The following is an 18,597-nucleotide window of genomic DNA, read 5'->3' as shown; positions in this document are numbered from 1 at the left end:
ACAACTGAACAAAATGAAAATAAGTTATTTACATAACCCATGGGAACAATTGTACACATATCACTGTGACTGAGTATCCACGGGTAAAACTATTCTCATATTAAAATATAATGCTATTTGTTACCTGTTGGTCTCATGAAATGAAAAAGAGTTTGTAAACAACCTGTTCCGTTTGGCTATCCCACTCTTCTGTCATTATGGAAAGGGAGGTAGAAAATGTGTACTATATCCGGCGGAGAATTCTACTTCCGGTTGCAGTCCAAAGACGAAAAATGGAAAAAGTCCTAGAAAAGCATTTAGACGAAACGTACGGTAGCACATTAAAGGTTTCTCAGTGAAATTTCATACATTGATTTACAGAGATATGAGTAATGCAGTCATATCATAACCACAGGTGTCGAATATAGCCTTTCTACTTAATATTAAAAATATCAAAAAAATCCTACCATGAACACACAGGCGCTTGGGTGTATGATACAGATTTTTTTTTTGGATTTTTTTTTTGCTGATTAAAATATTCAATTTTCTATATTATAATACATATCTATCACTTCTGTGCATGTCTCACCTAGTTTCGAGTGATTTAAACGACCCAGAGAAAATACCCAATTTTACTATCCATACTAAGAAACAAAAAGGCAACTAACTCGACGCCATTTTTCTGCTATCTATAAATAAATAGATTGACCTACCTGGATTCCCCAACGATTTCTCTGGGAAAACGTGCCTTCCTTGCCGTCAGATCGCAGACATCGTTTATATTTATCAAACTGGTATTGGTCGTAACATTTTTAGTCCATCTCCAGCATATAATAAAAAGATTTTAACTATTTTGCCTAATTTCAAATTTACGTGCCCGGAAGTTGACTGTTTTTCCCGAACTTTTGTTAAAGGGAAGTAATATTTTCCCGGACTTTTTCGGAATATCTCTGAAAGTACGTATGAAAATAACAAAGAGATACGATGACTTCCGAACTAATACTAAATGTAAACAAACAGATATGATGAACAACGAACAAGATCAAGCCCCTTATTTGATTGTTAGTGGTCATAATCTTTTAATTTTCAAAAAACACACATAATGATTCATAGACTTTTTGATTTTATCTTAGAAAAGGGAACTGCAAAATATAGAAATATTGCCCCCCCCCCCCTTTTTTACTTCAGTTAACATGACCCATGTTTTGTAATAATTAAAACAAGGTCAATATCATTTTCGTGGAAAGAAAATATTAGTAAATTTCCTTGCAACCCCCCCCCCCCCCCCCCCCTTCCACCAAATAAATAAAAATATCAGATCAAATGGTCCAAGGCTTAATTTTTTTTAATTCCTCTAATAAGTCAATTTTGTGTGAGTATTTGTATATTTATAAATTATCAATGTTTTTATGAGTAACTTCTTTTGGTTGAATTGTCATCATTTCAGATTCTTTTCCGGCAATTTGAAAGTTGCGCCTTATTGGTAAAAGTTCGGAAATCATCGTGTCACTTTGTTATTTTCATACGTACTTAGAGAGATGTTCCGAAAAAGTCCGGGAAAATATTACTTCCCTTTAACAAAAGTTCGGGAAAAACAGTCAACTTCCGGGCACGTAAATTTGAAATTAGTCAAAATAGTTAAAATCTTTTTATTATATGCTGGAGATGGACTAAAAATGTTACGACCAATACCAGTTTGATAAATATAAACGATGTCTGCGATCTGACGGCAAGGAAGGCACGTTTTCCCAGAGAAATCGTTGGGGAATCCAGGTAGGTCAATCTATTTATTTATAGATAGCAGAAAAATGGCGTCGAGTTAGTTGCCTTTTTGTTTCTTAGTATGGATAGTAAAATTGGGTATTTTCTCTGGGTCGTTTAAATCACTCGAAACTAGGTGAGACATGCACAGAAGTGATAGATATGTATTATAAATATAGAAAATTGAATATTTTAATCAGCAAAAAAAAAATCCAAAAAAAAAATCTGTATCATACACCCAAGCACCTGTGGCTGAACACTGCCATAATAAGACTATAAAAATTAAAAAAAAAAGAAAAGAAAAAATTAATAAAAAAAATCCTACGTCAGAGTAATCTCAGACTAATTCTGCTTATGAAGTCAAAATCATTATCTTTTATTTTTTAGACTTGTTTATTTTCACGCATAGGTCATTTTTGGAATCATGTCTTTCACCAGAAAAGATCATCGATTTCACATGCCTTTATGACGTCATTTATCAGATAGAAGGCGCGCCTGTATCCCTGCTCTATTAAATGATTCCAGCATTTTCATAATCGTCATTCTGTAGGGTAGCATATATATAGAAATAATTAATGTTCCGTAAGTACATAATCATGATTGCCGTATAACTGAGGGATGGTGACCATCCTCTTAGATTTTAATTTCCCAAATATTTTTTGCAGTATAAAATTAAACTTTTTCACCCCTTTGCTCAACATGTATTTGAAATTTTTATGCATACATTTTTGTCACATGGTGATGGAAGTCACATGACAGATTCGTCTGAAACCGTATCCCGGAACTGGCCTATTTGAGCATAAATCTACTTCCTTCTTCAGGTCTCGTTTGTCATGAGACTTTGAGTAAAATATTTATAATATATATACATTTGTAGAAACACAATATCAATTTCATTTTTAACAATTCTTTGATATAAAAAACATGTTACCTGATGATAGCGTTTCTTTGTTTATGTACTTTGAATATAAAGTCATATCTTAAATAATGTCACAACTAAAATCTCTAACAATAGAACGAAAATGTGAAATGTTACTGGAAACATGTACATTTATATTCGTTTCTTTTTTAAAATTCTTTTTAAATTTCATGTTCACCAATTTTAATCAAATTCTCATATTTGATTTAAAACAATGTAAAACTTTTATCCACACTATTAAATGTGTAAAATAAACAATTAACAGGGCATGGGCATAAAAAATACATAGCTTTATTTCATGTGTATTTTAGTCTAGAGGCCATCTTATTAACTATTGGGTTAACCTCTAAAGTCATCCGATGACCATGTAATCGATGTAAACATAAATATAGATATAAATAGATTAAGCAAACTTGTGCTGTTGGACTTTTCTAGGTCTACTTTATTTCATATATTAAAGATGAAAAATAAATGTTTATTATCGTTTTTACCTGTATAACACAGATTTTTTGTGGATTGAATCAGTCAATCAAATGATTTACCTTTGTTTAACTTTTAATGTTGACATTCTTTTCCTTTAAATAACTTTACACATACAATTCATGTGTTATCAGTCAGAGCTCAGACATAAAAAAAGTCTGAATCTGCTTTTGACTCATAGAGGTCTAAATTTGTAAGTTTTAGGATTAGTCTCCCTTTAATGCAAGACAAAATGTGACTTTAATAAGTCAAATATTGTTAAGCAAGAAATAATTGACCAGAATCAAAAAGTTGCAAATATCGACTCCTACAAGTCGATAAGTGATCAAAATTGGTTAACTTCAAGACCCACGCATATTTATAAGGAGGTCATGCATCTAAATCAAATAATGAAAACATTGAAAGACAATGCTTTGACTCCTAAAGAAAAATATGAATGAGAGTCTAAAAATCGGAGATAATGTTAATTAACCTTACAATGCAACCACCTGGAACTACATTTAATGAGGAAAAACATCTGTGTTTAGTAAGGATGTTCAATTAGACAATTACATATAGAAAGCTCAAGTCCTTGTGAACTCTCAGATAGGTTTTTGCTGTCATAGGTTGTGTAGTTTGGCCATCAAGTGAAATTAAGTTTTTTCATCAACATAAATAGACCTAAACAAGTCTGTCAATTTATGACTTAGATAAGTCTAAAATTGAAAACACATTTTTATGATAAATACATGTTTTGACTTCTTTAAGTAAAAAAAAAAAATAGACTTGTTTATGTCTGAGCTCTGACTGGTTATAAATCTCAAGCTAAGAGGTTAAATAGAAGTTCACATGAATACAGATTCAATGACAATGAGGTGAAGTTTTCACTTGCAGGTGTATAATTCATATAAATCATTAATATTTTTATACGACTGCAAAAATTTTAATTTTTCGTCGTATATTGCTATCACGTTGGCGTCGTCGTCGTCTTGCGTCGTCGTCGTCCGAATACTTTTAGTTTTCGCACTCTAACTTTAGTAAAAGTGAATAGAAATCTATGAAATTTTAACACAAGGTTTATAACCACAAAAGGAAGTCTGGGATTGATTTTGGGAGTTTTGGTCCCAAAATTTTAGGAATTAGGGGCCAAAAAGGGCCCAAATAAGCATTTTCTTGGTTTTCGCACTATAACTTTAGTTAAAGTAAATAGAAATCTATGAAATTTAAACACAAGGTTTATGACCACAAAAGGAAGGTTGGGATTGATTTTGGGAGTTGAGGTCTGAACAGTTTAGGAATTAAGGGCCAAAAAGGGGCCCAAGTAAGCATTATTCTTGGTTTTCGCACCATAACTTTAGTATAAGTAAAAAGAAATCTTTGAAATTTAAACACAAGGTTTATGACCATAAAAGAAAGGTTGGGTTTGATTTTGGGAGTTTTGGTCCCAACAGTTTAGGAATAAGGGGCCCAAAGGGTCCAAAATTGAACTTTGTTTGATTTCATCAAAAATTGAATAATTGGGGTTCTTTGATATGCCGGATCTAACTGTGTATGTAGATTCTTAATTTTTGGTCCCGTTTTCCAATTGGTCTACATTAAGGTCCAAAGGGTCCAAAATTAAACTTAGTTTGATTTTAACAAAAATTGAATCCTTGGGGTTCTTTGATATGCTGAATCTAAAAATGTACTTAGATTTTTGATTATTGGCCCAGTTTTCAAGTTGGTCCAAATCGGGGTCCAAAATTAAACTTTGTTTGATTTCATCAAAAATTGAATAATTGGGGTTCTTTGATATGCCAAATCTAACTGTGTATGTAGATTCTTAATTTTTAGTCCCGTTTTCAAATTGGTCTACATTAAATACCAAAGGGTCCAAAATTAAACTAAGTTTGATTTTAACAAAAATTGAATTCTTTGGCTTTTTTGATATGCTGAATTTAATCATGTACTTAGATTTTTGATTATGGGCCCAGTTTTCAAGTTGGTGCAAATCAGGATCCAAAATTATTATATTAAGTATTGTGCAATAGCAAGAAATTTTCAATTGCACAGTATTCAGCAAAAGCAAGAAATCTTCAATTGCACAGTATTGTGCAATAGCAAGAAATTTTCAATTGCACAGTATTGCGCAATAGCAAGAAATCTTCAATTGCACAGTATTGTGCAATAGCAAATATTTTCAATTGCACAGTATTGTGCAATAGCAAGAAATATCTAATTGCACAATATTGTGCAATAGCAAGTAATTTTCAATTGATTGGAGTTATCTTTCTTTGTCCAGAATAGTAGTTGAATCAACTTAAATCATTGTTTTATACAATATACAATGTATATTCACTTTCACTACCAACTGATAAATTAAAACAATCTTTACCATTCAGTGATAACAAGCACTTTTTGTTACATTTTAATATGTTATGATGTATTTAAATGAGTAGTTATTGTTGCAAACTCCATTAGAAATTTGAATTGAGATCAGTTTTGAAAAAAGTAAGGGGGATGTGAAAAAAAAATGGTGAGGGGGGGGGGGGTTAAATTTTTCTCATTTCAGATTTCATAAATAAAAAGAAAATTTCTTCAAACATTTTTTTGAGAGGATTAATATTCAACAGCATAGTGATTGCTCAAAGGCAAAAAAAATATTTTAAGTTCATTAGACCACATTCATTCTGTGTCCAAAACCTATGCTGTGTCGACTATTTAATCACAATCCAAATTAAGAGCTGAATCCAGCTTGAATGTTGTGTCCATACTTGCCCCAACCATTCAGGGTTCAACCTCTGCGGTCGTATAAAGCTGCGCCCTGCGGAGCATCTGGTTTAGCATATTATGACAAAATTAAACCATACTGGCTGCTAAAAGCAGATTATCATTTCACTATTTCCATTTCATTAATGATTTAGCCAAAAAAATAATATATTAGATTTTTTATACGACTGCAAAAATTGAAAATTTTTTGGTCGTATATTGGTATGATGTTGGCGTCGTCGTCTGCGTTGTTGTCGTCGTTGTCCGAATACTTTTAGTTTTCGCACTCTAACTTTAGTAAAAGTGAATAGAAATCTATGAAATTTTAACACAAGGTTTATGACCCAAAAGAAAGGTTGGGATTGATTTTGGGAGTTTTGGTCCAAACATTTTAGGAATTAGGGGCCAAAAAGGGCCCAAATAAGCATTTTCTTGGTTTTCGCACTATAGCCTTAGTTTAAGCAAATAGAAATCTATGAAATTTTGACACAAGGTTTATGACCACAAAAGGAAGGTTGGGATTGATTTTGGGAGTTTTGGTTCCAACAGTTTAGGAATTAGGGGCCAAAAAAGGTCCCAAATAAGCATTATTCTTGGTTTTCGCACAATAACTTTAGTATAAGTAAAAAGAAATCAATGAAATTTAAACACAAGGTTTATGACCACAAAAGGAAGGTTGGGATTGATTTTGGGATTTGAGGTCCCAACAGTTTAGGAATTAGGGGCCAAAAAGGGACCCAAATAAGCATTATTCTTGGTTTTCGCACCATAACTTTAGTGTAAGTAAATAGAAATCTATGAAATTTAAACACAAGGTTTATGACCATAAAAAGAAGGTTGGGTTTGATTTTGGGAGTTTTGGTCCCAACAGTTTAGGAATAAGGGGCCCAAAGGGTTCAAAATTGAACTTTGTTTGATTTCATCAATAATTGAATAATTGGGGTTCTTTGATATGCCGAATCTAACTGTGTATGTAGATTCTTAATTTTTGGTCCCATTTTCAAATTGGTCTACTTTAAGGTCCAAAGGGTCCAAAATTAGACTTAGTTTGATTTTAACAAAAATTGAATCCTTAGGGTTCTTTGATATGCTGAATCTAAAAATGTACTTAGATTTTTATACGACCGCAAATTTTGAAAAAATTTTCGTCGTATATTGCTATCACGTTGGCGTCGGCGTCGTCGTCGTCGTCGTCCGGCGTCCGAATACTTTTAGTTTTCGCACTCTAACTTTAGTAAAAGTGAATGGAAATCTATGAAATTTTAACACAAGGTTTATGACCACAAAAGGAAGGTTGGTATTGATTTTGGGAGTTTTGGTCCCAACATTTTAGGAATTAGGGGCCAAAAAGGGCCCAAATAAGCATTTTCTTGGTTTTCGCACTATAACTTTAGTTTAAGTTAATAGAAATCTATGAAATTTTGACACAAGGTTTATGACCACAAAAGAACGGTTGGGATTGATTTTGGGAGTTTTGGTCTCAACAGTTTAGGAATTAGGGGCCAAAAAAGGGCCCAAATAAGCATTATTCTTGGTTTTCGCACAATAACATTAGAAATCAATGAAATTTAAACACAATGTTAATGACTACAAAAGGAAGGTTGGTATTGATTTTGGGAGTTTAGGTCCCAACAGTTTAGGAATTAGGGGCCAAAAAGGGACCCAAATAAGCATTTTTCTTGGTTTTCGCACCATAACGTTAGTATAAGTAAATAGAAATCTATGAAATTTAAACACAAGGTTTATGACCATAAAAGAAAGGTTGGGTTTGATTTTGGGAGTTTTGGTCCCAACATAATAAGGGGCCCAAAGGGTCCAAAATTAAACTTTTGTTTGATTTCATCAAAATTGAATAATTGGGGTTCTTTGATATGCTGAATCTAACTGTCATGACTGTGTATGTAGATTCTTAACTTTTGGTCCCGTTTTCAAATTGGTCTACATTAAGGTCCAAAGGGTCCAAAATTAAACTTAGTTTGATTTTGACAAAAAATGAATCAGTTAGGTTCTTTGATATGCTGAATCTAAAAATGTACTTAGATTCTTGATTATTGGCCCAGTTTTCAAGTTGGTCCAAATCGGGGTCCAAAATTAAACTTTGTTTGATTTCATCAAAAATTGAATAAATGGGGTTCTTTGATATACCAAATCTAACTGTGTATGTAGATTCTTCATTTTTATACGACCGCAAAATTTGAAAAATTTTTCGTCGTATATTGCTATCACGTTGGCGTCGGCGTCGTCGTAGTCGTCGTCGTCGTCCGAATACTTTTAGTTTTCGCACTCTAACTTTAGTAAAAGTGAATGGAAATCTTTGAAATTTTAACACAAGGTTTATGACCACAAAAGGAAGGTTGGTATTGATTTTGGGAGTTTTGGTCCCAACATTTTAGGAATTAGGGGCCAAAAAGGGCCCAAATAAGCATTTTCTTGGTTTTCGCACTATAACTTTAGTTTAAGTTAATAGAAATCTATGAAATTTTGACACAAGGTTTATGACCACAAAAGAACGGTTGGGATTGATTTTGGGAGTTTTGGTTTCAACAGTTTAGGAATTAGGGGCCAAAAAAGGGCCCAAAGAAGCATTATTCTTGGTTTTCGCACAATAACTTTAGTTTAAGTAAATAGAAATCAATGAAATTTAAACACAATGTTAATGACTACAAAAGGAAGGTTGGTATTGATTTTGGGAGTTTAGGTCCCAACAGTTTAGGAATTAGGGGCCAAAAAGGGACCCAAATAAGCATTTTTTTTGGTTTTCGCACCATAACGTTAGTATAAGTAAATAGAAATCTATGAAATTTAAACACAAGGTTCATGACCATAAAAGGAAGGTTGGTATTGATTTGGGGAGTTTTGGTCCCAACATAATAAGGGGCCCAAAGGGTCCAAAATTAAACTTTGTTTGATTTCATCAAAATTGAATAATTGGGGTTCTTTGATATACCGAATCTAACTGTCATGACTGTGTATGTAGATTCTTAACTTTTGGTCCCGTTTTCAAATTGGTCTACATTAAGGTCCAAAGGGTCCAAAATTAAACTTAGTTTGATTTTGACAAAAAATGAATCAGTTAGGTTCTTTGATATGCTGAATCTAAAAATGTACTTAGATTCTTGATTATTGGCCCAGTTTTCAAGTTGGTCCAAATCGGGGTCCAAAATTAAACTTTGTTTGATTTCATCAAAAATTGAATAAATGGGGTTCTTTGATATACCAAATCTAACTGTGTATGTAGATTCTTCATTTTTGGTCCTGTTTTCAAATTGGTCTACACTAAAGTCCAAAGGGTCCAAAATTAAACTTAGTCTGATTTTAACAAAAATTGAAATCTTGGGGTTCTTTGATATGCTGAATCCAAAAATGTACTTAGATTTTTTATTATGGGCCCAGTTTTCAAGTTAAAATTATTATATTAAGTATTGTGCAATAGCAAGTCTTTTCAATTGCACAGTATTGTGCAATGGCAAGAAATATCTAATTGCACAATATTGTGAAATAGCAAATTTTTTTTTAATTAGAGTTATCTTTCTTTGTCCAGAATAGTAAGCAAGAAATATCTAATTGCAAAATATTGTGCAATAGCAAGATTTTTTTTTAAATGGAGTTATCTTTCTTTGTCCAGAATCAACTTAAATCTTTGTTATATACAATATACAATGTATATTCACTTTTTACTACCAACTGATAAATTAAAATAATCTTTACCATTCAGTGATAACAAGCAGTTTTTTTACATCTTAATATTTTATGATGTATTTAAATGAGTAGTTATTGTTGCAAACTCCATTAGAAATTTTAATTGAGATTAGTTTTGGAATAAGGGAAAGGGGGATGTGATTAAAAAAATTGGGTTCAATTTTTCTCATTTGAAATTTCATAAATAAAAAAGAAAATTTCTTCAAACAGTTCATTAGACCACATTCATTCTGTTTCAGAAACCTATGCTGTGTCAACTATTTAATCACAATCCAAATTTAGAGCTGAATCCAGCTTGAATGATGTGTCCATACTTGCCCCAACCGTTCAGGGTTCAACCTCTGCGGTCGTATAATGCTGCGCCCTGCGAAGCAACTGGTTGATTATGGGCCCAGTTTTCAAGTTGGTCCAAATCAGGGTCCAAAATTAAACTGTTTGATTTCATCAAAAATTGAAAAATTGGGGTTCTTTGATATACCAAATCTAACTGTGTATGTAGATTCTTAATTTTTGGTCCTGTTTTCAAATTGGTCTACATAGTCCAAAGGGTCCAAAATTAAACCAAGGCCGTAACTACCCTTGAGGCAAGTGAGGCAATTGCCTCACTAAAATTTCGACACTGATTTTTTTATACATATATATAAATATAATAGTCATTTGTTATTCTGTCTCAACCTTAATTTCTATAACTTGTCATCATTCCATTTAAACTATTCTTCCTGGATATAACTCAGCATCTCAACGGGTAATGTTTCTCGATTACATTAACCTAGTAACGATAATCATCATGGATCTTTAGTTAAACACAGGCTCTTGCAGAAAAGGGAAAAGCGACACTGAAGGTAAAGAAGGAATAATTCTAGTAAACTATTTTTTTTTAACAGAGTCTGAGTATTGCATATAACTTCATTAGAACACTCAAAAAATGATAAGTAGACTGACAAATAAAGTAGTGGTCTTCGGAAGGAGGCAGTCCTGTCTGCGTATTCATTTCACGAACTTTAAACTTTCTCTTTACAGATAAATGAAATATAAATAATATGAAACATGAATGCATGGATTAGTCTTTATCCATGTTTCTTTAACCTTAAAAATTGAAAGAATATCCCATATTCCAATTTGATAATATTGAGGAATGGTAGAACCTTTAACACAGGATTTTGTCTTTACTTATTCGGGACTACGGAATTTCGATTCTTTATATTCGGGGTTTCAGAAACGGACACCCCCAAACCCTAACCCCTAAATTTATAGATTCTGGAACTAAAATACCACCAACTATTTCTAGAAATAATTTGAAATTACGGAACTACATGTACAAACGTCAAAAACTCCATTCCAATTCCCCTGTACCCATATATACTTACTCTATAGATAGAATCATATACATGTATCTTATCTCATTCTATCCCTAGTTTGTCTATTCTTTGTCAGCATAAAAGCGAGTTTAATATTTTGTAACTGCGACTGTATGATGGTGCTTACAGGAAAGCTTAATTCCTTTTTGCAAACAAAACTGTTACTTCCGATACTGCTGATGGAGAAGAAATTGGAGGAAGACATTGGTCATTGTGTTGATGATGATGTGCTACCTTTAGAAACACAGACTGCCCTGAAACAACTGAAAACTTGGAAAAGAGCATGCATGAGTGGCGAGAGATTGTGCGGTCTTGCCATGCTCCAATTGTTCATCGCGATAAGGATATCAGCAGACCAAATTATGATTCTGAAACGATTTGACTGAACCGGCCATAGAAAAATTTGGAAACTCTACTGAATCGATGTTTGTTCTATGTTCTGGCATCAGACTCAAATCAGTGATATTTGGATGATTATCTTAGTATATAAATTTAAATAAAGTTGTTAAAAATTTGGTGTTAGTAAAAGTCTTAAAAAATGAAAAATTTATATAAAAAGTGTCCAAATTCAAAACATTATCAAACTCTCTAAAAATGCCTAGAATGCAGGATTTTGCACCATTCATTTCATACCCTCAAAAAAAATTTTCGCCTCGCTTCGCTCGGCTGAATTATTTGCCTCACTGAAATAAGATGCCTAGTTACGGCCTTGTAAACTAAGTTTGATTTTAACAAAAATTGAATTCTTGGGCTTTTTTTATATGCTGAATCTAAACATGTACTTAGATTTTTGATTATGGGCCCAGTTTTCAAGTTGATTCAAATCAGGATCCAAAATTATTATATTAAGTATTGTGCAATAGCAAGAAATTTTTAATTGCACAGTATTCAGCAATAGCAAGAAATCTTCAATTGAACAGTATTGTGTAATAGCAAATATTTTCAATTGCACAGTATTGCGCAATAGCAAGAAATATCTAATTGCGCAATATTGTGCAATAGCAAGAAATTTTCAATTGGAGTTATCTTTCTTTGTCCAGAATAGTAGTTGAATCAACTTAAATCTTTGTTTTATACAAAATACAATGTATATTCACTTTTACTACCAACTGATAAATTAAAACAATCTTTACCATTCAGTGATAACAAGCACTTTATTTTACATTTTAATATTTTATGATGTATTTAAATGAGTAGTTATTGTTGCAAACTCCATTAGAAATTTGAATTGAGATCAGTTTTGGAAAAAGGGAAAGGGGGATGTGAAAAAAAATTAGGGGGGAGGGGGGTAAACTTGTCTCATTTCAGATTTCATAAAAAAAAAAAAAAGAAAATTTCTTCAAACATTTTTTTGAGAGGATTAATATTCAACTGCAAAGTGAATTGCTCAAAGGCAAAAAAAATATTTTAAGTTCATTAGACCACATTCATTCTGTGTCAGAAACCTATGCTGTGTCAACTATTTAATCACAATCCAAATTTAGAGCTGAATACAGCTTGAATGTTGTGTCCATACTTGCCCCAACCGTTCAGGGTTCAACCTCTGCGGTCATATAAAGCTGCACCCTGCAGAGCATCTGGTTTATATATCTAATAGCTAACTGCCCTTTTAACAGATTTTGAAGTTAAAATATGTTTGAATTAAAAAAAAAAAAATTCATACAGACTTGGTCCCCTTTCATAGGTAATGCCTGCCTCATATTACAATGATATCAGACTAAGTGTAAAATTCAAACTTTGAAAAAATAAACGATTCATGAATAAGGAACTACATGACTGAGTGAGTAGCCAAACTGTGTCATTAACATGAAAACGCTATGATGAATATTTTTTCAAATTTAGATATTTTGTTTCCTGTGACTAAATGAAGGTTATAGCTAAATTTCACGATTTTAGATGTTCTCATTGTTGAATTGTAGACGGTAAAGACCTTTTAGTACTTACATTAGTTAAATTGGTTTTCATTATTAATACATTGTATATACATTTGAGTTAGTCCCCTTGGAACAGATATTGATAACTTATTTCAATGTCATGACATTTGTTGGTCTGTTGATTACTTTGAGTTATTTCCTTGTTTGACATGCTTGAGCAGATATGGTTTAGTTAAGTATGTATAATTTCATCAAAAATTGATTCTTGGATTTCTTCCATAAGCTGATTCTAACAATATACATGTATCTAGATCAGGGTTCTCACTAAGGCGAGTCCATGAGTCCTGGACTCATCAAAATCTGTCTGGACTCACCATTTTCAAAACTGGTGAGTCCACAGATGCATCAAGATTGAAATATTTTATATAAACTGAACACAGTTAAACACAAATATCATCATTTTATAGCAAAAGTTTAAAAGTGATCTGAATTTGATTTCATTTCATTGCTCTCTCAGGAAATGGAGACTAAAATATTACTTTATATTGCAATAAAATATTTTCTTCTTGCTGTTGGACTCATCATACCTAAAAATGATGAGTCCCTGGACTCGCCTTCAAAAATCCTTAGCAAGAACCCTGCCTAGATTTTGGATTCATGTTGTGTCACAAACCTATGCTGTGTCAAATATTCAATCACAATACAAAGTTAGAGTTGTTATAAGCTTAAATGTTGTATAAAAAAGAAGATGTGGTATGATTGCCAATCAGACAATTCTCCACAAGAGACCAAAATGACACAGAAATTAACAACTATAGGTCAGCGTACGGCCTTCAACAATGAGCAAAGTCAACTATAAAAGGCCCCGAAATGACAATGTAAAACAATTCAAACGAGAAAACTAATGGCCTTATTTATTTTAAAAAATGAACAAAAAACAAATATGTTACGCATACCAAAACGACAACCACTGAATTACAGGCTCCTGAGTCAATATTTGTTCATCTGTTCAGGGTTTGACATCTGTAGGAAAATCTTTTTTGCTGTCACTTTGACACACTCTTGTTTTTATTTGTTTAACTTATTTATTACCTTTTGTGTTCATGTATAATTACAGATTCAGACTACCAGGAGTTGCAGGTGTTCTTTGTGCAGATGAAAATGGACTTTGTTTAGCAGGTTAGTGAAACCATCAATAAACATTATATTATTAATATTATTTCCTACTGGTATTGACAAATTTTCTTTAACTTTTCTCTTACACTTACATTGTGAAAAGTTACTCTGACATATCATATCAGAAATCACATAACATTTACACACTATCCAAATAAATAGAGATTTCTCTGAGGCAAAATGTTAAATTATTTCATGGGTCATTTCAGTGTACCATAAATTAATCTGTTTTTGTCAATGGATACTTTATAGTATGGTCTATTTGGTATCTGTGATGAAAGTATTTACACTAAAATAGACTGCTTACAAAAAAATGTTTACAAATAAAATGTTTTCAAAAATTTGAAAATCAGCTGCTGATACATGTAAATGTATCTTTAGGTCACCAAGTCACTTTTAAGGGGGTACCCATCTCCTTGACTAAAATTTATTTTGGCTCGTTTAATTTTTATAAAATTTTGACAAAATATTTATTTTGACTCTTTAAAAAACATATAAAAATTCCAAAAACTTAACCCAATCACTTACTCGGAAAAAAATTATTGGATATATACAGCACTTTGGCAAACACTCATTTTGATCTTTGAGAAGCTTAATATTTCCTTAACAATACAATGTGATTAAAACGTTAAGTTGATTTCACAGAGTTATCTCCCTGTAGTGTTAGGTACCACCTTAAGCAAACTATACAATTGTAAACTGATCTAATTAAATATTTGTTTTGAATATATTTTTATTGTCCGCTATATAATCTAGGTACAAAATGTATACATGCAAGGAGTACTGCTTGTCATATTGTCATAGTGCATTGGTTCCGATAAAGCTTTTCATGATACTTAAGTCCAATCATTAGTGATGGACCAGAAATTGATAAAAATTAAAGATGAACTTGTTATCTGTAAGGTCTTTCTTTGATTTAATATGACCTTTTCAATTGTCAAGTTACCAACTTTTTGCAACTTTATTAATTTCAAAATTACTTATTTATATCCCCTGTTAACTTTGATATGTGTAGTTTAACCTTGAGCTATTAAACTTTCAGTACACCAGTATTGATTTATTCTCTTATTGTACATGTACATGTATCTTGAAATTAGGTTTGTAGTCGTAGAGTCAGAAATAGCATTTTTCTTCATCTTTTTTTGCCACTTTATAAATTTTAACTTTTATTTTAAAACATGTTTATGATTACAACTTGAAAGGTAAAATTTTAGATGGTCCTTGATTTAAATGTAGATGGATTTGTGAAAGAAAAAAGTAAAATCGCAAAAAAAAACTGAAATTCAAGGAAATTACAAATCGAAAAGTCCCTAATCAAATGGCTCAATGTTAAACACATCAATGGAATGGATAAGAACTGTCATACTGCTGACTTGGTACAGGGACTTTCTTACATTGAAAACAGTGGATTGAACCTAGTTTTATAGTTAGCTAAACCTTTCACTTGTATGACAGTCACAACAAAGTCCATTATATTGAAAACAATGTGTAAACAAAACTAACACAATAGGTAAAAATGTCACAAATAAGGGTACAGCAGTCAACATTGTGTTATAATCTTAATCATAATAAAACAAAAAAATATATAACAAAGAAGCACAAATAGGCATATACATGTAGAAAAAGCACATTAGCAAAAATGAAAGATAAGAATACAAAAATTTACCATAGCACAATAACACAATGACGGGATGTTTAAGTATAGCGACAATTCAATTGTCCTCTTTATAAATATCACTAATGCAGTTACATACAATTTGCAATGTTAAAGGATATCATAAAAGTACTGCACATGCATGTATCTGTTTTCTACGTTTCTTTTTAGCTAAAGGAGTAGCAGAAAAGTCTGCTGCAGGAAATATTGCCAGTATTGCCAAACAAGCGGCTCAGTTACATCCAAATTCTTCTACTCCTCCAGTAATCTGTATTGAATCAGAAACAGGGTTTGTATTTTTATTTATTGTTTATACTGCTGTCTGCATTAAACCATAAATTACAACTAAAATATCTGTGCTGTCCTGCATTCCTTAAGTTTCGAGTGACAAGTATAAATAGCATTTTATCACCAATTGGTGTTCATTGTGTGTTTTTATGCCTTACTCACAATTAACTGATAGTAGGCAGGTCATTATATTTTTTTATTGTCCTTTATCACATTTATACATTTGGTTAAGGTACTTTACCTTAAAGTTGTGGTTAAGTCAAATTGAAACTTAGCACACATAATAATGTATGTAATGAACTTTATAGATATAGGAAGATGTGGTATGAGTGCCAACGAGACAACTCTCCATACAAATAACAATTTATAAAAGTAAACCATCATAGGTCAAGGTAGGGCCTTCAACACAGAGCTTTGGCTCACACCGAAAAGCAAGCTATAAAGGGCCCCAAATATTACTAGTGTAAAACTGGAAAACAAACGGTCTAATCTATATAAAAAAAGAGAAACGAGAAACATGTATGAACTGCATAGACAGACAACAACTACTGTACATCAGATATACCGGTATGTCTTACCGTAAATAAATAACTGTGACTTAATTTTATTTCCTGGGTACATATACCAATTTTTGTGTATTCGAGGAATAATTGTATTATTGTATATAATTGATTTTGTGGTTTTACCAAAGTCTGCATACATACTTCAGATTTGTTTTTTCATTGAATATTTCATTTTGTGGTTCACTATTACCCATGAAATCCATAAAAAGATGGTATCAAACAAATAATAATGAAACAACAGTGTTATGGGTTTGACCCCGATCTCTGTTGTTCATGTACATGTAGGCTGGGCTTTTTGAAATGGTCTTTTGACCCTACCAAATAATACAGGGATCATGATATTTTTATTTTTGAGTAATGGCATAGGCATTTTGGACCAAATGTTGCTAAAATCTCTGAAATGGTTGTATTATTACACTGAGTAATGGCATAGGCATTTTGGACCAAATGTTGCTAAAATCTCTGAAATGGTTGTATTATTACACTGAGTAATGGCATAGGCATTTTGGACCAAATGTTGCTAAAATCTCTGAAATGGTCATATTATTACACTGAACATGAAAAGAAAAAAGCTCTATAATAATTATTTAAGGTGTAATCTATTGTACAAAGTACACGATACATAAAAGAAGGATATAAACAGAACTAAAAATGTGATATTTTAGCTTAGGCAGCATACCATTTTTATGACGTCATAACAAGAAAAGTGCACGAGATGGCTATTAAATCCTTGATGTTTTGTAAGCTCCATATCATAGATATGAATTGAAAGAAATATCAATAGATTCCGAATTGTGGCCTATTTTGCTCCTTACTGCCCATTCTCCTTTAGTGCAAGTGATACATGTAGTCTCTATGGAATATCTGTATCTGCTTTGAAATGAAATGGCATGAATCATTAAAGCTTGGGCTTCTTTGAAATGGTCTTTTGACCCTACCAAATAATACAGGGATTATGATATTATTATTTTTGGGTAATGACATAGGCATTTTGGACCAAATGTTGCTAAAATCTCTGAAATGGTCATATTATTACACTGAAATATAGACCTTAAGCATTTTGATATTTGGTTGTTTCACTTTTCGGAATCTGCTTGATTTTAGTGAGTTCTGTTCAAGACATGAAATTTACACTGGAAACTTCTTCATACAAGGAGATGTCTATTAAATTTAAGACAGTAATCCACCAATGATCAATAAGAAATAATTGCTAAATAACTGACCAAATATTGTAGCTGACAACAACTATAGGTTGCTGTATGGCCTTCAACAATGGTGAAAACCCATACCACATGGCAGTTTATAACAATCTACAACATATCAAAATAAGAAACAAATCACATGAGAAAACCATTGACTTATTTAAATAATGTAAAAAATTAAAACAAATATTGTACAAATAATATATCTGAATAATGAATTACAGGCTCCTGACTTGGGATAGGCATAGTGAAACATTTTTGGGACACCAAAAATGCCCCTTATCTAGGACAGGGGCCCAATAGCAAAACACAAGAACTAAATTATCAAATCAAATTTAATCTACAGCAACAAAACAATGATAATGTTTCAAAGGTAAAATTTGTATGCAAGACTGTACTTGTTTCATATCATTTTAAAATCAAGCACAAAAAATTAATACATAATTTTGCAATTTTATTTTATTTTTCAGGAGTGTTCTTATTAAAAGTGAAGATGATATTACAATGGCAATATATAAATCATCCCCAACATGAACAAGAACCTTAACTGTGTTTGATAAATATAACTGTATGTAGCTGTAGAGTTTGTTTGACAAACATGAACTATTAGGAAATTGTGCAATGTTTATGAATGTTTTAGTCCGTAAACTTTTCTTACATTATAATTTAATAAATTAATATATAAAATGTGTAGTAAGAAATACACTTTTATTGATATCTTTATGGCCCAGCCATAGATAATGGGGGCATTAAGTGTTATCCTTCCGTCTTCTGTCCATCCCATCTATTTTTCACACTCACTTAAGCTCTCCTCATCTTAATATAATGAAACCCATGCACAATGCTAAGAACCAAATCTCGTAGACAAGAGTTAAAATTTTGAAAGTGTATCATTTGCAGTTTTAGAGGTATACCCC

At 31.9% G+C, this 18,597-nt stretch overlaps 2 protein-coding genes across 5 annotated transcripts in view; one reads left to right on the top strand and one right to left on the bottom strand.

Moving 5' to 3' along the window:
• Window positions 1-276, bottom strand: part of LOC143073870 (uncharacterized) — a 59,018-nt gene extending 58,742 nt beyond the window's left edge. Inside the window, exon 1 of one of the 3 annotated variants that reach the window (XM_076249570.1) lies at window positions 125-276. The gene's annotated coding sequence lies outside the window, so the exon portion shown is untranslated. The remainder of the gene's footprint in view (window positions 1-124) is intronic. The other 2 variants (XM_076249571.1, XM_076249572.1) reach the window with 2 other exon arrangements.
• Window positions 156-18,369, top strand: LOC143073927 (ragulator complex protein LAMTOR5 homolog). 2 transcript variants are annotated; one of them, XM_076249575.1, is made up of 4 exons: window positions 156-307; window positions 13,915-13,976; window positions 15,799-15,916; window positions 18,151-18,369. In XM_076249575.1, the coding sequence occupies exons 1-4, from the start codon at window positions 198-200 to the stop codon at window positions 18,212-18,214; spliced, it is 354 nt and encodes a 117-aa protein (XP_076105690.1). In that variant the 5' UTR covers window positions 156-197; the 3' UTR covers window positions 18,215-18,369. The 2 variants fall into 2 exon arrangements, with proteins under 2 accessions (XP_076105690.1, XP_076105692.1); XM_076249577.1 differs by having other exon boundaries at window positions 259-394.
• The last annotated feature ends 228 nt before the right edge of the window (window positions 18,370-18,597 follow it).

The sequence above is a fragment of the Mytilus galloprovincialis genome, chromosome 1 (assembly GCF_965363235.1).
Source record: "Mytilus galloprovincialis chromosome 1, xbMytGall1.hap1.1, whole genome shotgun sequence".
Classification (NCBI taxonomy): domain Eukaryota; kingdom Metazoa; phylum Mollusca; class Bivalvia; order Mytilida; family Mytilidae; genus Mytilus; species Mytilus galloprovincialis.
The sequence above is the reverse complement of the archived record's forward strand: the minus strand, read 5'-3'. Positions and strand labels throughout refer to the sequence as shown.

Bases quoted from the DNA above. Each gene is read 5' to 3' on its own strand.
- LOC143073927 (XM_076249575.1), top strand. From the start codon at position 198: ATGGAAAGGGAGGTAGAAAATGTGTACTATATCCGGCGGAGAATTCTA. The intron at 308-13,914 runs GTACGGTAGCAC...GTATAATTACAG, and splicing joins GAAAAGCATTTAGACGAAAC to ATTCAGACTACCAGGAGTTG. The intron at 15,917-18,150 runs GTTTGTATTTTT...TTTATTTTTCAG, and splicing joins TGTATTGAATCAGAAACAGG to GAGTGTTCTTATTAAAAGTG.